This window comes from Apis florea, unplaced genomic scaffold (genome assembly GCF_048593485.1).
Source record: "Apis florea isolate Af1SG1 unplaced genomic scaffold, ASM4859348v1 contig_2839_pilon, whole genome shotgun sequence".
In the NCBI taxonomy this organism is placed as follows: domain Eukaryota; kingdom Metazoa; phylum Arthropoda; class Insecta; order Hymenoptera; family Apidae; genus Apis; species Apis florea.
This window is the reverse complement of record NW_028256653.1, coordinates 104,063-127,487: the sequence shown is the minus strand read 5'-3', so window position 1 is coordinate 127,487 and position 23,425 is coordinate 104,063. Positions and strand designations below refer to the sequence as shown.

Genomic DNA, 23,425 nt, shown 5'->3' with positions numbered 1-23,425 from the left:
TTTTCGCGATCGACGGATCCTTGTTTGAGGAGGAGAGGGGGGAAGGGAGAGAGAGAGAGAGAGAGATGCAAGATCGATGATCAAACGCGAGTAATCGCCAATGGAGACACTATTCTTGGTTTGGTCCCAGGGATTTATTCGATACGTTTCGTTTGTACAACGCGAAGAGAATACTTTTTTCTCTTTTTCTTTTTTCTTTTTTTTTTTTTTTCAAAAGAGAATGATTATATTTGGATATTATATTAAATTGATGAAATTCGTGTTCGTCTATTTGGAAACAAAATTGTTTAGAGTGTAGGAGAATATTATTTTGAGAGATCGATTATTTAAAATTTAATTTTATTTCTCGACTGATTGATAGAATAAAAAAAAATAAAAGATATAATTTTTCGTAAACGCGGTGAATATTTTAGTTTTAACTTTTTTAGTTAAATCGTATTTTCCAAAAATCATGCATTTAAATATTAAATAAAATAATAAATTAATTTACCTCTTTAACTTATTTTACAAATAAATTCACTCGTTACAAATTCTGATGTGAAATAAAGAACATCGGTGGAGGAAATAATAAATAAAAGGAAAATTTTATTTAAATGATAATTTAACTAAAAATTCGTTTCGATGAAATTCAATCTTGATTATAAATAATCCAATTTCATTAAATTTCTCATCTTTGTATCGTAACAAACAGTTGTTCAATTAAAGTTCGAATTTTTATTGAAATTAATACAGTGAATTAATCTAATAAAATTTCAAAAAGATGATAATGAGACTATCAATACTTTTTATTTTATACATTCATAAAATGAAATTTCTATCGAATTTATCGTCATAATATTAAAAGATTTCATCCATCCATGGAAATAAGATTTTTAATAATTCTAATCATAAAAGAAATCTATTTTTTATAATGCATATTGTGTCACTTAATTAACTTTATTGACTTATCAATTATGATATTTAATTAACGAAGCATTTTATCACTGATTTATTTTTAATTTTTATATATACATCAAACGATTGTAAGTTGATCATTCGAATTATCTTTTTTAAAATATTCTTTGATAAAGTAAAATTGTTATTCACAGAATTTGTTTATTGTGTCCATGATTAAATCGCTTGAGCTTGACATTTTACAGAAATGAAGCGTGTCATCTTTGTTTTCGTTTCTTGTAGATAACGAAAATTACTTTTGACTAGTTTAATTGCTATCCTCCGTTGAGTGTACTCCTTTTAATCTTTTTGCCATGTTTATATCTCACGTAAATGAATAATACTTTCTTCGTGAAAAGTAAAGTTAAGTAATTTCTGTTGATCTTCTCACCGTTCCCTGGTATCGAAATATTATCGAATTTTCTTTTAATTCTAATTCTTGCAATTTCTATTACACAGCAATATTGGAAGCAGAAATGTTAATTGAATTATAATTCAAGAAAAAATTATTGGACATAACTGTTGAAACAGCTTCAGTGAATAAGAATTTTACTTACACATGATTCTCTAAAAAAAATTTTCCTCTCATTCTCGAGAAAAGATCTTCGATTTGAAATAATAAATAATTATTATAATAAAATCGTGATTATTATTTAAAAATCACTTTACAATTCCCATAAAATCGTAATAATTTAAAGGGAAAACCTATAATCCATAACTCAACGAGTCGCTGATATCATTAACAAATATTAATCAATTCTTGAAATATACCATAGAAATTAAAAGAATAATACGAGAGCCAGGAACAACATAAATGAAAAAAAAAAAAAAAAAATACCTCGAAATAACAGAAATCGATCGGTCTTTTCACCGGTCTTCCCACATTTCCTGCCACTACCACGTCAATGTCGCGAAAACTATCAGAATTTCCATTACGCGATCCGTCATTCCTCGATCCGTCTAAAAATTCTCCGTTTAATTTTCCCATTTAAACCATGTTCCACGATAATTCCGTGTAACCTTTCACTGAGGGGAACAGAAAAAAAAAAAAAAAAAAGAAAAAAAATTCGACCCGATACCCGATGATGGAATATTAATTCTCGACATCGTGATTGCTCCTCCGGTTAACGTTACGTTCACCTGTCGGCTTACGTTCGTTATCCGTAGTCCGCGAAATCGCCAACTGTTCACCCCCTTTATTCATAAACTGTTCATCTGTCCACGGTGGGCGAACTCGAATCGATGGACCGATCGAGGAGGATACGCGAAGAGGGGAAGGAGGGTGGATCGTCTTATCGGCGAAACGGAATCGAACGTTAGCCGGAGGGCGAACTTCAAGTCAAATTACGAAAGTTTTAATTGGCGAAGCAATTAATTTTCCCGTAAATTAATTAAAATAATATCGGGTTCCTTTGGGGAAGTAGTTGCTGCTCCGGTTGCTCTTCTTTCTCTGCGCGAAGATGTACCTTCTTTTTTTTTTTCTTTTCTTGCCTACTTTCTGCTTTCTTTCGTTCTTTCTTCCTTTTTTTTTCATTTGGTTTTGCGATTGAATATTATTACTTTTCTGGAAGAGGCGTTGATAATGATGATGATGAGTCTTCAGAATTTTTTATTTCACGTTTTGTTTGAAGGGATTATTTGATTCTTTTGAATTTAAGAAGAAAAAAAGGATAAATTTGTTTGCATTGAAACTATTATTTAGATTAAGGTCAATGCTATCAGATTGCAGTAGCTTTATAGTTCTTTTAAAATAATCGGCATTCTATGTTGTTACTTAAAACATTCAATTTATGCCATTAGATTTTCGAATTTATCATCAATCAAATTTAAAATTTATATTCTATCATAATGTCTACATCCGTTGAATATGTTTTATATACACAAACAATCCAGATTCAATGTTCATTGAAGAAGAAGAAGAACATGTGAATTATTTTTCAAACAATTTGCCATGTTTTTATAAAAATACGTAAGTAATAATAAAGTGAAAATAAGAGATTTATAAAAATTTCAGTTGTTGTAACTGATTAGAAACAATACTATATCATTCTATAAAAATCGGAACATTCTGAGTTTGAAATATTACGTGACGACGCTTTTAATGAAAAATATTCGCGCCGTAAATTCGCCGATCGATCACAGAGAATGATCAATCTAACAAGTGACATTTTCTATCTGACACTAGAATAAAGAAAACATAAAAATAACATCTTTTTTCGATATAAATTAACTTCCTTTCAAACGTTGTGATAAACTACCCTCTATCTTTTCGTCGAGCATTCCAGATCGACTTGCAAAAAAAAAAAAAAATTCGTTTCGTGCAAAAAATGAAAAGAAATTAGACGTCACGAAATACACGGGAGCTTAAATGGAACTTAATTAGAGAATTGGAAGCAAGAAGCACTTTTTCCACGGTGAAAAAGGATACGGTTCTCGCGTTGCAACAAAATGCAACTAAGAGCACGTCGCATCGTATCGCGATTTAATTGGAGCAGAATTAATGTTCACCGCGGCTAAATGTAAATGAAGAAAACGCAAATAAAATCAAATCGTCTTTCTTTTTTTTTTTTTTCCTTTTATTTCGACAGACATCTTTGAAAGATATTGAGTGACGCGTCGTTAAATCACTTATAAAATATTTACTTGTTAAAATATAAATTTTGAATTTCTTGAATAGGTTCTGATAAATTTAATAAGACGTGAAATTTAAATGTATGCAAATTTTATATGTTATTAATTTGAATGAATATTTCTATACACTTGATCTATCATAGTTTTCTGAATTAATTGACTCAATTATTTGTATCTATAAACGATACAAAAATTAAATATAGAATCAAACCTCCATTTCCCTCATTAAAAATAAGAATAAAAATAAAACGAAATCGAATCATTTTTCATTATATCCAAAAATCCATTCTTCTATATAACACATCTTCAATTATATTCATCTTATTCCTTCCTTTTTTAAAAAATCCCATAATTCTAATCGACGAGAAAACACAAACATCCTCGAAGAACATCATGGATTTGTTCTATCCAAAGATCGAAATAATCCAGACCGTGGGATTTAAATAACGATACAACTCGATTACGTGTCGACGATTTTCACGGCTCTCCGCTGCCCTCCTCGCCATTAGGACAAAGCAAATTTGCGAGATTGCGTTTCCAACGAGCGCAGGGTTGCACACCTCGAAATGGCTGGGTGAGGGTAGTCGCGGGATTAGACCGTGGCTGTCTCTACAAGCGGAGCGAGACGGAGGAGAAGGGGGTGAGAGAGACAAGTCGAAGAAGACGGAAGTGGAGGAACGAAGATGGCGGTAAAGAGGCGAGTTCCATCCGTGGGCCACGCGACGGATGGGTCGAAGTTTTAAATGACTTCGGTATTAAAACTTTGATGGCATTTGTCAGTTTCTCGGGGCTTCGCGAATTGTTTCGCAACTCTTAAGCCATTTTAAAGCGCCATTATTGACTGGTCGTTTCATGCCGGCCTTTGCTATCCTGTCTTGCCCGTTTCAGACATCCGAAAATCCGCTTCCGCCTCCAGCGTTTTTCTTTTCTGTTCATTTCTTTTTCGTTGAATCGATACGAGAGAGCTACTTAGACGACTTTCTTCGATGGATCGATGTTTTGTTGGACGGAGGTTCGATAGTGGTGTTAATTGATAAGCATTTAAGTTTATTGCACAATTGTGGAGAAATTGAATTTTGGAAAATTTGTTTTGAAATTTAGATGCATGAGAACGTGTTAATGAATTAAAAATTAAGTATTTCTTAGATATTATTGTGTAATAATAATATTTTTGCTGTTATTTTTTGAAAAGTTATTCGAGAATTAATAATTATCTGAAGTAATGTTTGTTAATTTAATGTAATTAATATTCTTGGTAAATATGTAATCGATAAATTAATTTTTTACGGAATGATTCATTTAATTAAAAAATATTTCAAACGAGTGAAGACTGCAAAAGAATGGAATATCTAAAATTTCAAAATTTAAGAAGATATAGAAGTCTTATCTAAAAATAATTTTGACTTACTTTTATAAATTTTAATGAATAATGCATGGTATAATAAAACGTACGTTTCTTGACAAATTTTTCACTATGGTTCATTGTTGAAATTTATTTTCATTCGTAAGTTGAAATTTAGCCATGAACTTTCTGGTTAATTAAACAAAACTGTAAGATGTTGATTGAAGAAAATTGATTCTTCTTTCAAAGAAAAATAGATACCAAATTTTTACCGTGAAAAAACTTTATAAAACCCAAATTAAAATTACTAACATTAATACCAATTAAATATAAACTCCATCATCAAATTCACGATATAAAATTATATATTATTTTCAATCAGATTTTTTCACAAGCGTTTCCATTCTGAAGTACATAACACTACAAAAAAAAAAAAAAATATTTGCACATCATTGTATGCATCATGAATTCATATTCTAATTAATTATATCCATATGAATTATATTTTGTATCTCTTATTCAAGAACATTTTTATATGTTCGCAAAAATTCAACGGTACCATGAAATTCGACAAAAAAAAAAATACTTCATTGGAGAAATAGATTAAACGCAAATAATTTCAGTAATCATGCGTATAAATTTTCAAAATCATCGATATTCTTTTTTTTCAACAATATCACGTACAATTTTATTGATATCGAACAAATATCTCTCCTATTGATCAAAACGAGAAATAATAAAATGTAACAATCGCTATAATAGTACCATTTAGTTGTCCGTGCATCCTCCATACCCAAGAGACATGTTCCTTTCCAGCATTGTTTCACTGCAAACTGCGTCTGCCACTGTCCGTGACATTCGAGATGGCAATCCTCCTGAGTAGTTGCTCGGTTCGAGTCAAGGTGGACTTGTACGGGGAACTTCTTCCCGGGCTTTAAACAGCAAGAAAGCGCATTAAGGATAATTGCCGGGTTACGTCAATTTTTTGTTTCTCTTTTATTCTTCTTCGGATGCAGCTACCGGTAGGCGAAATAATTGAACAGGATTTTAGAAATATACTGCTCTTTCCTTCTCGTTGGAGGATAAGTAATAGAAACGGGGGTTGTTATTTTATAATTTTTTTTCCATGAATTGAAATTCGTTGTAGCAATTTCTTAATAACTCAATTTAATAAATTCTCATTGCTTTCTTAAATATACGAAGAATTCGATTTTCGAGTGATATTCATTCAAATCTTTCTTCAAGAAAGAGTTACTTGTATTTCAAAAAGTATTTCAAAGTGTAAAATCTATCATACATCTTTGATTATCCTGAAATCAAAGATATAGAAATAAATAAATTCATCTCAATTTCAAACACGTGCACGAAATATCCGAACCTCGTTCGAGAATGCACGAATCACCGCCTCGAATCTGCATAAATAACGATACACAATTATCGCAATGACAAACAAACACAATAGACGCGATTAAAGGTTGAAAAGGTAAGGATGACGATATAGGGATGGAAAAAAGTCGGTACGGAAGGTACAATGGGAAGGAAACGAAGGAGGAGGGCAAAGTAGCGAAGGATTAATTCCAAAGATTTACAGCACGGCTCAGCCATTATCGCGTTTCGTCGGCTGGATAAGAGTTTGCCCTCAGGGCTTTTAATTCCTCCGCAGACGCCGCACCTTATTCTCTCACTTCGTTCTTTTTTTTTTCTTTCTTTTTCTTTTTTTTTTTTTCTTTTTTACGCCCCTTCTTTTTCGACACTTGCCACAGCCTTAACCCCTTAACCGCCTTAATGCGGTACGCGTCGCTTCCGGCCTGGTGTGTCTGACACTTAATTAGAACCGTTGTACATGAAAACGGCCGTGCTCAAAGTGCGTTTCTCGCGAGGAAATTCTGTCAGGTAACCGCGAGAAAATCCATCCACCTTAACAATCTACCGGAATACCTTTCGTGGGGAAGATTGACGTTCGATCCGTTGCACACGATAAAACATCGAAAAAAAAAAAAAAATGGCACGCAATGGATTGTCACTGAAGAGCGTGTCGTTCGATATGTTTCTTCCTTCGTCGTAGAAATAGGTACTTATTATTTAATATTATTTCGATCAATTGATCGACAATTAGAGAATTTTATTTTTAGGATTTTAATAGCGAATATATTTTGTAGGTGGATTTTTTTCGTATATAAACGTCTTGGAATTTTTATTGATATTATTTTTCGTTTTATAATTTAGAAATGATGAAAGATACTTTGGATAATATAGTTCCTCTTTTTTTTTTTTTTTTGTTTTTCCTTAAGCGAATTGTATCAATTTGCACGAACGAAGAATAATAACGTCGAGATTAAAATTTTTCAATTTTACGATCCTTCGATTTAATGTACGATACTTTATCTCGCATAGATATTGAGGCGAGGGTTTCCCTGCAGTGTTATAAACCATAAAAATCCGAAAGAATATTCGAGAGGTTCTGCAGTTCACGGAAAAAGTCATAACATCAGGGATATCGTAATATAACTCAAACCAAAGAAATAAAAAGAGTGAAACACGAAATCACTTAAGGCCTCGTGAATCGTGGGGCCGCTTCAAGAGCGAGATGTGCCAATGAAATCCTCAAACCAAGATCCAGGTTGGTAAGCGTCAGTTTTACGAGCTATACCTACAAACCTTAACCTGACAATTTTAAGTCTACATTTTTCTCAATTCCGAACGACTTTATTTAAGTACCAATTTCTTTTATCAATTGTATCTGGATGTATTCTCGTCGAACGTTCTTATTGAAAAACTTTTTACTATTAGTTTATTTGGGAAAGATTTGGCAAAAAGATTTCGCATAGAAAATCAAAATTTCTTATTTTACAATAAAATTATAAAATATAGTATTTTTTAAAAAGTGTGCGGTAAAATTAATTATTTAAAAATAGAATCTAAAGCAATAAGATGATCAAAAACAAACGTATCTTCGATATTTATAATATTTCTGCGTAATGTTGTTTCTCGTATAACATGAAATATATGAAACAATCTTCTATGGAAATTCAATTTATATACGTAATAATATTTACGTTTCAGTTTGTAAATATATATATATATTTTTTCCATGAAAAATAAACAATTAAAAAAAGTTTACATGAATAATGTGTAATGTGTAAGAATATTCAAACAAGATTTTCATCTCATTCAATTCTTAGACGAAAAAAAATCTTTAAACTCAAAAATGATAGCATAAATGCAGAAATTCTCTAAGGAGTTGTACTAAAAATGTAGGATTATATTCCCAGTAACTTGTAATTATATTTTTTGCTTATTTTGCTATTAATTCTGTAGAAATTCAATAGCTATAGATATCAAAAATAATTCTTTGACATCAACAATAATCGCGTATTACAATGTGAGTATATATATTTCATTTACTAATTAAACAAATTGTCCATTGAAATAATAAACCCCGGATTCTAATCAACCCTTCTATTTGCACGTAATATTTGTTTACTTCCTGACATGTTTCGTCTCCGTTTCCCGTTCCTCCAGTTTCTATTTCTCCACGATTCTCCCCTTTAACCGCAAAATGGTACGGATCTCCCTAACATCGACGGAGTTTTGGTTTGACAGGTAGTCTAAGCGGCTGACATAACCTCACCACCAAACGCAACCATGGAACCGGTCCACGACTGGTTTCGGGCCAACTGCGGCGACTTCACAGCCGAGCACACGCAGAATTTGAATAATCCTGATTCAAAATTATATCACGTACGACGAAATTGCGATGATTACTGAAACTTGAGAATTCCCAGAGAATTCATATTTCGCTGGACGCGTGTCGGACGTTGCAACCTAACCTGACCTAACCTAGCCTAACCTAACCTAGCGACAATCACGAACAACGAACGAAGCACCCTCGAAATCTTCTGTAGAAAACTTCGCGCGAAATTATACGCTACTTCTTTGTCCTATATTTCGTAACCATAATTTTTTCGTCCTCATTTTTTTTTCAAAAAGAAAAAGAGAGAGAGAGAGAGAGAGATTCATTAGCCACGAAAGCGGTCCAATTTTTAGCCTCGCGAATTCCACCCCTTCCTTTTGTCCTTTTGTTTCGAAATATTTCGGGTGTTCCATTTATCCGCGTACGTTTTTGTAATTATCGCGAAACTGGGTTGGGAACACCATTGCCACGAAATAATTTCTATAAACGTACCCCCTTGTTCACCGTGTCTCGCGTGAAGTTGTACAAAAATGATTCTCTAATTGGAGGAACATTTCTGGCGAAATTTTTAACCATTCGACGTGAACTAAAAAAAAAGTTTATGTTTACGAACTGCATTTTTGTAACTGCATAGGGGCAACCACGAATTTATCTTGACTCAAAAATGCGAGAGTCGAAGCGCTTGAGTTTTAATTTTCAAGTTGTTATTAATATTGAAATTTTATGTGTACCATCGATAATAAGAATAATTCTTGTACACGCTATTATTTGAACGTATTAAATTTTGACATCCCGTGGAATAATTTATCCTGGAAATTCAAACCAAATAAAAAATTTCTACGAGATTTTGCAACTATAAATGTTTAATTTTGCGTTATCTTCTAGAAATCAATTTTCTTCCTCGTCATGATGAAGAAAAAGAAAAAGAAATTAAAATTAAAATACCCTCAATTTATTCCAAATGTTTCAAATCACAATAAGCTCGTTTATCTTATACGTCTAGGATTCTGCGGCTTAATAGCACAAGTTATCAGCAGTCTTTCTGATTGAATTGGCGTGGCGTCTTCCCGACTGATCTGTTCCGACAAAAACATCCTATGATTCTTCGCTTCCTCTGGACGAAACGGAAAAAGATGTAAAACATGGACGTTTGCGCTGTCGAGCGATTTCGACGATTTCACGGATTGCCGCTTTCATAGATTTCGTCGACGCGTATATTCGAACGAACATAGTTTTCGATCGTTCGACATATCATCCTTGTTGATTCACTCGCTTTCTTCATCTGTCACGAAGAAAGATCAGATTAATGGTGAGTATCAATTTTACGTCTAACGTCATTGCTAGACTGTTTCGCCTTGATTCGCATACATCAAAGCATAAATCCAGTTCCGCGAAATGGAAAAAGATGTAACAAGGAGCTTCCTTCCTTCTCGAGATGTTTTCACATTGTAGATTATCGAAGTGAGTAATTTATTGGTTATTCATCTTTGTTGTTGAAGAATTTTTTTTTTTTTTGGTCGAGAAAACTTTTTCTTTGTATATTATGTTTATTCGGCTACCGTGTTATATTTGTATTAATAAATATAGAACTATTGATCTGTAATTATTACAATTATTGCAACTTGCAAGCTCTGTAGTTTTATGGAAGAATTTCACATATTATAAGAAATAATGGTATTTTAACACCACGTAAAATAACAAAATTTTATTTTTATTTTTTTATATATAACCAGTTAAATATCTTCGTTTCTTATTACTTTTTTATAAATATTTATAAGTATTTAATGTTGTTGTAACAATATAAAGATTCCACGTTTAAAAGATTATTAAGAATTACATTATTCTGCATTGACTCGTTTACATAAGATGATAATTTTCTTCTGATTTCACGAAAGATAAAATAAAATGACTTGTATAAAAAGTATAAAAATATAAAATAGTACGAACCAAACTGCAAATCGAACAATATCCACTATGCTACATAAATCCTCGAATCCAAAGAAAATTATATCAATCCTCGCGATACAATTAAACGTTAGAAGAACACACTTTCCTTTCTTTTTCTCTGGAAATTCATAAGAATACAGTTTCTCTCGCGTAATAGAAACTTCGTTCCACTCTTGTATCTTTCTAGATCAAATTTGCTACGACCCGTAGAATTTGATCTGTCGTTTCGCGATCTACTTACAGAGAAATCTTCCCTCGTATCTATAATCTGAAAAAAAAAAAAAAAAAAAAAAAGAAAAAACATTGGTTTCGTTTCATCTTCTCCTACGATTTTTCTTTCTTTTCTTTTTTTCTTTCCTCTGTATTTAACCATAAAGTCTCGCTATTAACGTCAATTTATAGCCTTTAAATTGAAAATCTTTGTTTCCAACGCTTTAAATTAATTTAAAATAATTACGCTTTCGATTTATTTTTCGATAATACGTGAGAACAACTCGAAGGCTGTGTTTTTCTAAACAATAGCACGTATTCGAGATCGATTCGAGAAATCAGAACCGAGATCAAGACGTGTGATTTCTCAAATTAAATATTAATAAATCTAAGATTAATTCTATCATTGAATATCAAGTATCTTTTTATTTAAAATTATTAATGGGAATTAAAAAGTTCGTGGTAAAATTATTACAGATTTTATTATTGTTGATTATGATCATTTCAAAGTATTATTTTTTTAAATTATGAAGATGTCTTCTCTGTTCTACATAACTTTCTAGTAAACCAGCTTTTAATCAGTAAAAAATTTTTATTATGAAATAAAAGATTTCGATAATATTAATAATATAAAAAGTAACAGCAGATTCTGTTCTGAAGTCTTATGATCGATGAAAATTCTAATAAGTATCTACGATATATTTCTTCCAAGCGTCATTTTTGTATGTCTGCGCAGTATTATTTTCAGTTAACGAAAATATTCGAAATTAAATCAGGGAATTAAATCAGAACTTAACATTCTTATCGTAATTCGATATAAAATGAAGAGAGACGATAGATTTAACAAGACAATACGAAGTATTTCGGTATGGAATAAATGAGTAAGTGAACGTCATAGTGTGAAAGAGATTATTTGTGAATGTTTCATCGATAAAAATGAGAGCTATTTTCTTGCGCGAGAAACGTTGGCTTTATAAATGACGTGAAATATATATCCATGAATTATTTATTCGTGGAATTTTTATCTGATCTGGCTTCTGTGGTGTACATTTACGGTAATTATTTATTGGAGGAAGTAATTTATATTGGACTATACGTAGAAATTTGAAATAAATTATCGGCACCAATCGATAGTGCAACTGAATGATCGAACGAGGCTCGTTATCCATAAATAATACGCTATTGCACTATTTTACGAACTGTATGAAATGCATAAGTGTTTTGACTTTATTATAAGAATTAAAATTAAGAATTAATAATCCACGAGAAAGGATCATTTTTAATTTCGTTTCTTCAATTTTGTTAATCATTTTAAATCAAATGTGTCTCAGAATTACTCTTGATGAATTACTTACATTTTTATTAATGTTTATGTATAAATGAATGACGAATGTAAATTATAATAAATATATTAGTTGTAAATTGTAATCAAAATCACGTATGTAATTCATTAAATTATTTGTAATATGTAATATACGCACGCGAGTCTATAATATTTTTGTAAAAAATTGCTTCTATTTTTCGTGGAATTTTTCTTTGATGCAACAACACCTGCTCTATAGTATTATGTTCCTTGAATACACTACCCTGATAAAGTTTCGAGATTTTGGAAACTTTTCACACTCGGGGACGAGCATAATCCTTGCTCGACTATACTAACTCTTGGAGTTAGACTCGACAGATAATACCCTAACACGCGACATCATCTGGATACTAGCAAAATGGAAGTTCAGGAACGAGTATAAAACCCAAGGATAATCAGGAGAGTCTCCGAGATTAAAAATGATGATTAAAAAAGGATATGTCAGAATATAATAGAAAAGTTGAAACGTACTGAAAAATTTGTTAATTAAAAAATACACGAAATTATATATAATTATCAAATTATCTTTAAAGATCAAGATTAAGAAATTAATTTTGATATCAAGAAACATTTTTTAAAAAATACTAACAACGATATTTAAATTTAGAAAATTTATAGAAATCTTTTTATTTGATTTTTTTTTTAATTAAGCGATCTGTTGATGAAAAATTTCTTCAAAAAGATACTTAAAAGATTAAACTCAAGAATATTTTAAATCTATCTACAAACTACACAATATACAAATAAGAATATCCTTCTTTAAAAAAACTCCTCGATTTCTTCGACTTAATAAATATCTCACATCTCATATACCTGTAATCATCTCCTCAACAATTTCACGTCCAACAATCTGTTCCAGAAGAAAAGAGTGGCGAAGCTAATACACACCCGAGTCTTGCCACCCCATCGAAGGCAACGAAGCAGTGCCTCGCCAGCATTGGCATAGCTTCCAGGTAAGTAGCGTGCAACTTATCGTCGTCGAGGAAACGTAGTCTAGGGACACGTTTGGAGGGGGTGGAACGTTGGAGGCTGGCTGGCGGGCCTGTATAACTTCGAACTTGGTTATAGAGTTGGTTGAATTATGTGTCACGTAGCTAGTCGCGCGCGAACAAGCCAACCCCAAATAGGCTGGAGAACCCTCTTGGATGCGCTGGTCCGCGAACCAATGTGTGCGACACCCTTCGATATAGGCGGTTGGGAACGATATTACGTGTATCTACGTACACCTACACATGTCTGAATCGGTGTACGTGCGCGTTTAACATCCACAACCTCGCGAATTCATCTTTCGTCCTATTTATACGAATCAATCACTTGCTGATTAAAAGTGGTAAGGTTGTGGTAATGATGAATGTTTACAAGCGCAAAGTATTTTTATTTCTTCATGTTCTGTGATCGTTGATGATTGTTCGCGAGTGGAATCCTCTTGATCTTAAAACGTGATAGATGGTTTTGTTAGACACGAACGCTTATAATTTTCTTAAGCTTTAATCGAAATCATTGGGATTAAATAAATTTCTTTGTAAAAGATATTTAAAGCTCGAGTCAAAATTATCTTGGAAAGAAGAGAAGAAAGAAAAAATTTATTCGGTTGTCCAATTATTATTCTGCTCAACCTGATACGTTCTTTCCACGTCTTTGTGCAGGCAAAGTATCCCGATACAGAAACGTAGGCTTGTTTGCGTGGCAAAGCGGGTGGCAAAGTTGCAGGCCAACTTCTCTCCCGCGGTATTATACGAGAATTGATAATGCCAAAGTTGTTAATGCATTCTCGGATCACTGCGCCATTTATGGACCGTGGGAGGAAGGACTCGCACCCCTTATTTCGTCGAAAACGTCCTCCTTTCGCTCGAATCGAAATTCGAGGCGCGAACCGAGTGATTAATTCGGTTTAGAAAGTTTCCAAAACCAATATTTCTACATGCGAGTATTCTATATGCGTGTTATTAAAGTTGGGTTAAAGATTGATGATCGTATAACCATTTCGAAAATTGATGGAAAGAAAATGTAAGAAATTTGATCGAAATCAAGTCACTTACATATTTGAATTAGATTTATTTAGAAAGCAGATCACCAGTAATAAATCGAAGAGAAGCATTTATTATTATTCTGTCTCAAAGTAAAATTTGTTATTTCGCTGATCATTTGTTACAAGTACAATTTTTTAAACTCCTTTGAGCGAGAGAGATTTTTAATCTCGTAAATTGATATAATCCCATATATCACGAAATAACGCGAATTCGATCAAAGTTGGTGTATTAACGGCGAAGGAAAACTGCTGACGACGAGGAATCGGCGAGATCCTAGAATTTTTATTCGAACCACTCCACTTTTTCTCCGTTCTAAACGGAGTATCTCTATGCAAAGTTCACAGAAAATTTCGAGATAAGATCGACCTACGGCATTTCTTCTCCCAAATAGTATTGGAAAATATTCGCGAAACGAAAAATTGAAAATTTAAAGGAGGATCGAAATTTAATTCGAGAAAAATTTCCATGGATAAATGGAAAAATATCGCGGAATTATGGATACCCGTTTTAATACACAATGGTCAAGCATCGAACAGATAAATACCCATTCACGAAAACAAGGTGTTTAATATTTTCTACTTTTACCAATTTTTAATACGTGAATCTCGATTTGCGTGTTCCATGCACACTCCGTGCAATTTCCGTTTTTTTTTCTTCTCTTTTTTTTTTTTTTATTATCATTATTATTTTTCATCGCGGTTTTCGCTAATTAAAAAATGTTATGAACACGCGTCGACAATTTCCCCCGTTACAGGTACATTTGTACACTTGTGTCTGTATACTTTGTTCTCGATGATGTCGCGTTTATACAGCGTGGATGGAATTTATGTGGGTGGAGGGAGGAGCGCGGTGTGCACTTTTATTATTAACGAAATAGACGGATCCGTTGATGGATCTGGCCGATGATATTGCTTGTTTCGTTCGTTTTTCAACGGGTGGGGGATCGTGACATCGTGTAACATTTAGAGGCCGTGAAAACATCGATGCTGTATCAATTTGCTAATTAATAAAGCAAAAAAGCGCAGGGGGAAGAGACCGTATCAATTATCACGACTGCGCTTCGCATCGTCAAATGTTGCGAACGTGAATTTTAATATTTCTTTGTGAGTTTATTTCACTGAAACGAGATTTTCTCGTTCTAGTATTTCTCGACCCCACAGTAATTGTGAATCGTAAGAATGGGAATGTGTGACAATTTTCTTTTTCTAGATTTTTCAAATCAAAACGTTTCCTTCACACAATTTCCAAACCCGATTATATTATACTAATCGCATCTCTGAAATTTCAACTATAATCCACGCGTCGTAATCAAATATTACGATTTTAAAATATAATCATTATCGAAATTAACAAATAAACAACCGTGAAAACAACGATTCATTTTTGTTTCAACAATCTATACCTAAAAATCACATTGATTCAACAATATTTTTATTGCAAATAATATTTACGATCATCGTGCATCCCCGATGAACACTGAAGCCGAATAAAAAAACCAAAAATAAGAAAAGCAAAACGTATCGATAACTAAGACGAAATACGTATCCACAACAAGGAGAAGGTGTTCAAGCCTGAAATAGTCGGAAACGACTTTGGTCGGATCGCGCGCGCTTCGATGCTCCTCAATGCCTGCCACCGTCACGTCCTAATTATTCTGGTAATTATTCTATCCATTATCGTGCCGAGGATCGATAGGAGAGGCCTCTCTCTCTCGGGATCGGTTTATGAGATAAAGTTGGGAAGGATGTGCCTTACGGAGTCACCGAACCACCACCCCACCCCCTCATCGATAATCTTCGATGGTGTGGGGCTGCACCGCATCACGGCTAAAGCCGGCCGCGGATTTTCGTATGACGATAGCTTCCCGCTCTAACGAGAATCCAATAATCCTCAATTCGGCTCGGTTGATGCTCGGTAAATAGAAGTTTATTCGAAAAGCGTGGATGGATGCGAAGAATTCGCGGATAAATGTCCACGGTTAACACGTCACGAGGTCGAGAAATGTTTGTGGGAGGAAGGGGAAGCAAAGGATTTTGAATCCTTTTTTTTTTTTTTTTTAAATCTGAAACACGTAGGGATAGTATTAGTGTGCTGCGTTTCTCTACGAATCAATGTAATTTTTATTGGTAATTGTTCTCGAAATAATTGATGAAAAAATTGTTGAAAATTCAGAAAGATTGGGAAATGTTGTAACGACGAGTCAACGATAAGCCATTTTTATTTTGGCGAATCGATCAAATCCGTACGATTGAATCTATTTTTATTGTTAATTTTAATTAAAATTACGCGTTAAATACTTAAAAATTTCATTACTTTTACAATCCATTAATTAATTTTGCATTAAAGTTGATTATAAAAAAAAAAAGAAATAAGGCTAAATTTCTCTCGCCTCTACAACTTTAATCCAATATTATTTATCTTTAGACATCACAAAGGACAGAAAACTCTCTTCTATACCGCTTTATAAAAATTCTCGTAGGAAATTAATTTCACCCAAGGTACTTTGTAGATAGACGCACGGTTAATTTAAGAGAAGATTTTAGTCTCCTCCACGTCGTACACCTTGGTTTAAAGTCGCCTTTAACCGACACGTTTCAGGAACAACAAAAAAAAGCCTCCCGATACTTCAGATAATTTCACAGCTCCCGGTTACGTCGAGGTGAACCTTTTTCTCGAAGCGGAGCATGCACGAGACCAACCGAGGGGAGAAAAAAAGGACCGGAATATATACGAAACGTTGCCCCGGTTAGCGTTTCTTTTCCTGCCCGCAATCGTAAAAAAATACGGCTACTATGTGCACGGACGAAAAATAAAAATAGGAAAAGACCGGAGAAAAAGAAGGACAGAGAGGGAAGAAGAAAAACCGAAAATAGGTAGAATCGATAACCCCGATGAATAACCGGACTACCAGCTCGCCAAATTACACTTAATTTTCGACCAAACGATCGCAAACGAACAGTTTGCCTTCAATTTCCTCGCCGAAAAACAAATCATCCGAGTTGCCGAAACCAGCATTTTTTCCCCTCTCTGCCATAATTACTAATTACTAATCGACCACTAAGACGGTTGATCTCACAGTTGCGGTGTTTTCTCTTTCTCTTTTTCATCTCTCTCTTCCCTCTCTTCCGCCCCTTTCCTTTTTTTCTTCGACGTGGAGCAGCCAGAGTGTCAGAGGGTCGTCGACGAATTTCAACGATTTATTCCATATTATGTAAATGGCGGGTCGAGGGGCCACCAGAGGAAGGGGTGAAAAGGAAAAAAGGAAGGAGGAGGGTAGGGAAAAGGGAAAGAAGGTAGAAAGGGTGATCCGAGCGAGTGTGGACCGCAGCTTCTTTCATCTTCGGATATTAATTTCACGGTGGAAGAAAAGGGAGAGGGCGAACGAGACGATTCCAAGAGAGAGAGAAGAAAGCGGCGTAATCCAATTTACAAAATGTCTCTCTCTCTCTCTTTCTTTTTCTCTCTCTTCCTAGACCTTTGTCTCGGCCAAAGATCTTCCCCCCTCGTGTCCTCCAGCAAGAACGGCGCGAGAACCACTTCTCCCACAGGATGTCCCGTCCCTTTCCTACACCATCGTTCGAGTACTCGAGGACTCGAAAAGGTACGAGCGGAATGGCGACGTTCCCTCGCCGTGTCTCGAGTGGGGCGTTTATACTTATTAGACTTGACGCGATTTTTTGATAATCAGGGGGCCACGGTTGAGAAATTTGAGAAAGATATCCGAAGATATCTCTCTTCTCTTCTCCGAGTCGCTGTTTTTTGTTCCGTATTCTCCCTTCGTTGAATAATATCGTATTTAGGGGAGATGCGCAGGTTGGATATGAAATGACTGATAGGCGCGTTGTAAAATTTCGTTTCGGTACGTTTTATTTTTAAATAATGGGTATTTAGGGGTGGATTTGACGAATGAGAAACGAAGCGTGGAAATACGTTGATTCGAAATTTGAAGGGAAAAATTTATTTATTTTATAGGTCGTAAATCTATATAAATTTTAAAAGCACCGAATAGATTTTCCCTGTTTAAATTTAATATTTCATAAAGATTTTACTTCTTCTTCCTTGAAATTACAAAGTATCCCTAAATTCACCCCGTACAAGATTATACACTTTTCGCTCAGGGTCAAAGAGAGCGAGACACGATTATTAGATTAGAAATCCCTTAAGAATCAAAATCCCTTTTAAAAAAAAAAACGCACAAACAATAAAACCTTATTTTCTTCGACTCACGCTCATACTCTCTCCCTCGACACATCCTACGATCAAACTTTTCAGATTTCCTTCGAGTTCCTCTTCGAAACGAAACAACCCCGAATTCACGAGCAGCATCGGACAATTTCCCTCCTTTTCCCCCTTTTCCTCCTTTTCTTCTAATTCCACAGGCGCAATACCCATTCGAGTCGCTTCTCGCCCCCAAAAACTTTCAACCGATGGTGTAAACATCGGTGGGAATATGGTGGCTCTCCTCCCCTTCTCTTCTCGTTGGAAATACCATTACGGCTCCTTCCCCGCCTCGTTTCTCCGTCTCGCGCCCGTCCCGTACAATCTTTCGTCCCCGTCTCCTGGGCGAAAAGCCGCGGGTTATATTACAAGCCATAGTGGTAACCCTAGCCGGCGTGCACTTAGACCCGGCCTCTATAACCCCTCTTCCTCCTTAAATGCCACGGGATCCCTTTTGGAAAAGTATTCCTGATGGCATTACTTGCCTCGCCGGACCTTCGAGTAAAAACTTCTCCCTGCGTAAGCAAGCCTCGCAGTGCGTAAGTAGATTTGGTGCGCTCGCTGTGAAATAACGCGGCCCAATTCATTCGATTAGTCGGGGAAGAAGTTGCGTGTCCTAATGCGCGCTGTCTTGAGAGTCGCTGTCGGAAACGATATTCCTCCGGTAAAGGGATTTGCGAGAGTGGAGGGATGAGAGAGAGGGGGATGGAGCGATAGGGCGAGGAAGGTTATTCGTGAAAATGATCGCTCTTGAATTTAAGGAATTTCAACTTGAGTTGTATAAATATATTCGTTAATTGGTTTGTATCGTGGTAGTGTGGATAGTGTGGATGTGGATATTATTGTTGCTATTATGGATCATTGTACGATGCATGATGTAAAAAGGGCGAGAAAAAATTAAAAAGTCGAAATACGTTCAAGAGGTGGAGGAAAGAATGTGCCATTGAAGAATTCAAAGTTTTTGTAATAATTAAAGGGGTGCAGGGATGTGAATGGATCTACATTTTCTTCTGAAAATATTGCTATGTTTTTCTAGGAATCTATCATTTATCTAGAATTTGGAATAGATCAGAGAGAAAAAGGAATTATTCTTTTCTTTACGCGATGATATTTCGGGAACCAATCGAGATAAATAAAAAAGCATTCTATGGAGCAAGATTTTGCGCTTCTAACGTTCATTCGTCGATTAAAATTCACTATTTTCGGAATTATACCTGTTCAAAGTTTTTCTAATTTCAATAGAGAGCTTAAGCGAGATGAATTACGTGATATTAAGATTTCTTAATCTTTATCAATAGTAACGAATCTAGTGGATCTTTAAAGATTATTTCGAATTCACTGTTCGCTATTTCTATCACACAGTTACTATTAATTATATTTATATTTTACAGAAACAACTCAGTAAAGATTTCCAAAACAAAAGTTTCGTCCAATATATCGAAGTTGTAACGACATTTCCTCACTGAATCTTTTTTAGCTTGTATTTTATCGGCAAACCTCTTGCACCAGTTTCTTTTCCTCTCAGAACAAGCAAAGGAACAGAAAAGAAAGTCCGGACACTCTCTCATCAAAGATTCGCGGTCTCGTTTCAAATTTGATGCGCTTCTTTTCTTCCCCCCATTCTTCTTCGAGGACTCTGAAAAGAACATAATTTCGAGCCGCGTTTTATTTTAAAAAGAGAGGTGTTTGTCGTTCGCCTCCCTCTGAATGGAACAGAAGCTTTTCCGGATCTCGGATAATAAGATGAACATTGAAATACGCATGGCCTGCGAGATGAACCCACCTTCAAAGGGTTAGTCGACCCGCTCGGGATTCTATCTTTCCGTGGAGTAATTACCCTCAAATGACACCCGTTAAGCGCAAACATTTAACCCAGGGAAGCACGATGAAAGACATTAAAACAAATCCACTTCCGAATAATGCAGAAATTTCAGTGAGATAGACGGCAGTTTAAGGATCCGATTGGAATTTCATCTCACCCGCCTTGACTTACGTAAAAGCGGTACGAGAAAAGTAGGGAGGAAGAAAAGAAAATAATTAAAGTAACCTCCAAGACATCATAATTCAGAATATATACACATATATGAAATTTTGGCAATAATCAGAATCGTTTGTTTCAACTTAAAATTTACTTAAAATCCGAGTAGATGGCAGCACGTTTCGTTGTCTCGAATTTTTTCACATGTTTGTCGAAGAGACAGTACTTCGAAAGAGAAACAAGTAAATACAGATTAACGAACTGTAATACAAGCAATCGAAAGTTTTCCAAGAGGATTGTTAGGCGCGAGTGTGCAGGGGGGAAAAGTATCCAACGGATAATTAAGCGGTTAGGAAGGTCGGATGAAACCTCATCTCGGTTCAGGTTCGTTCTTCAAATGTAAGTACCTCGCTCACGAAACCCCATTTTGTTTCCTCCGCTTTTCTTTCTTCTTTAACCACCCTGGTGACTATTATAATACCATTACCACGATGCACCGCACTTTTTCCCTTCGTTTTTCTCTCTTTTTTATTTCTTCCTTTCCTATCCGGACCCGAGCTCGTTTCCTTCCTCTTTTCCACCTCTTTTCTTTCCAGAAAGAACTTCGATAACCGGGCAAGCTGCACTATTAACGCACGTAAACCACAAACTATGGTTCTTGCGTTTCGTAAGTGTGAGAAAAAGCCAGTTCTCGCCACTCGTGAAAACCCTTTCCTCGACGATAAATTTCGTCACCACTTCGTTCGGTCCCACTTCTTCCACCCGCAAGCACTGACCCGTTTCAGTGAAACGGACCGGTAGTATCTGGCTGCGAGAAGTGCGGTACAAATAACGGAGGTAAACGTCACTGGGAACGACGTTTCGTTACTTTATAAATGGTAATTGCGTTCCTCTCGAAACGATCGAAAGATTGCTACTTGCCAAGAAATTGTCATGGCGTTTTCTGCAGTTACAGTTATTGTTAATGCTTGATATTTATGAAGATCGTTACTCGATTGTTCTTTGGATCGGAATACAATCGAATTCCTTTCGAATTAGTTTTGTTCGCAAGTGTCGAAAAGTTGAATTAGAAACTTTTTTTAAAAATTATTATTACAGAATTGCAACGAAAGAGGATTTGAAAATACAAATGTTGACTTTGTGCACGCGTTTCAATTGAATAAATGATTGAACAAACGTCACGTAATTTCTTTTTAGACTTGAAATTGGTTGGCATGAGTTTTCACCGAGAATACACGCGAATCTTTTACAGCCAATTTTTAATTTCTCTGTCACAAAGATCTCATTTGGCAAAGTAGTTCCTAACTGCATTTAGCAGAATCTTTACTCAGACAGCTAATTGAAGCAGTCAAGCAGAGAATACGCTTTCTGCAGTACTCGATTAACCTTTAAAAGAGTTTCTTAGGAACTTGCACGGCATCGTTTAGACATGGCACGAGTTCCCTTCACCAAACTATATTTCTCCGCACTGCGACCCGTGAATAAAGGATACGGGAAGAAGAAATTATATTTCCATAAATGCTCGCCTGGGACAGGTGAAAGATAAAGTTTCGCGAATAACGTTTGTTGCGTTAATATTAAAAACATTTCTTCATATATCAAAACATTATCAAAGCATTTTATATAAATAAATACGCTTATATAAATTCCGAGAGAATTATTTTTATCGATTAACATAAATGTTAACATAAATTTTCTAATCTAAACGTGAATTAATAGTGAAATTTCAAATGAAACGACATTTTGAATTTAAAACGTATGAAATGTTAAATTATTCGATGATCCATCTATGGAAACCACGGAACAGACATTTCAATAAATGAATACGCGTCAATAATATAATAAATTAGAAGAAGAAACAAGTCAAGTATCAGAAAATCGAAAGAACATCAATATTCCACCAAACTTTAGAATTTCCTTCCATTGTTTCAAATGTTATTACATTTCAATGGAGTAAAAAAAATCGATTATCCTAAAGCATGCTGTAATTTTCATCTGGCAACAAGATTAATAATCTCGAACTATTTATATTTTTGAGAATTTCATTCGCAAAATCGTGAGAATGTATACGAGATGTCCTTTTAGATTGCACGTGACGCATTCGTTGGGAGCCTTGCTTGTTACAGTGAGTGAAAATCTCGCCCAAGGTAGAATGTTGTGGTTGTTTGGTACCGTTATCCATGGGTAAACGGTTGTTCTTTACCTTCCAATTGCACAGGAAACGAATGCCTTCTAGGATGGGACGTACTGTAAATATCAGTTTGTCTTGACTAAGCACCGACCGGTTGGTCGTTACGAGGGATTTACGATCCATTCTGGAGACCAAACTGACGTAACATAAGCATTAATGTTCGGTGAACAATTACACCGAATGTCATTGGGTCATGGTTGTGTTTCTTCACCAGAAAGGCGAAACAAATTTCCACTTTCTTTCGAATAAACGACATACTTTCTTTTTTTTTCAGTTTAAATAGACTATTGTCGAAAAAAATTCGTTATTCGTGGATAGAATTATTAATATTTAATATTTGTAAGGAATAAATTTTCATTATATAAAATCCTTGTGGTATAGCTTTCGTAAAAAGAATTGTTGACTTTACTTATTTTTCTTTCGACTGGATCAACGAAGATGTATAGATATAAATTTATTATAATCTCGTAAGTACTATATATCGATTAATTAGTCAGAGAAATATTTTGGACCACTATGATAAAATAAGTATGATATTCAAGCAAATAGTACAGTCCAATGAGTAGAAGAGAACAGTGATGATCAGACCATGTGCTATAAGCATAGTCAGAAAGTAGCGTTGGCCTGTTGTAGCCAGGCAAGTGGAGTAGCAAAGATACAGACAGAAATGGAACGATTATATGACAAAAAGCAATTGAAATAATTGAATAAAATGATAAACCCATGCCTGAGATACAATATGCGCATAATTAAAACGAAAATTCGAAATGAAAAATAAATAAAAATTATTAATACATCAACACTTTGCGATTTTATCATGAAATTTTTTATTCAACGCTTTCCCCCAGCTTGAAACATATAACGTTTCATTTGTATATCTTGTTATGG

General features: G+C 34.6%; 1 protein-coding gene across 1 annotated transcript in view; it reads left to right on the top strand.

The window, feature by feature from the left end:
- The window catches only part of Sema2a (Semaphorin 2a), a 677,811-nt gene that overhangs the window by 589,403 nt on the left and 64,983 nt on the right, over positions 1-23,425 (top strand). The window contains exon 11 of the mRNA XM_086907345.1: positions 12,980-13,073. Coding sequence (XP_086763471.1) covers positions 12,980-13,066 — 87 coding nt within the window. The 3' untranslated portion in view covers positions 13,067-13,073. The remainder of the gene's footprint in view (positions 1-12,979; positions 13,074-23,425) is intronic.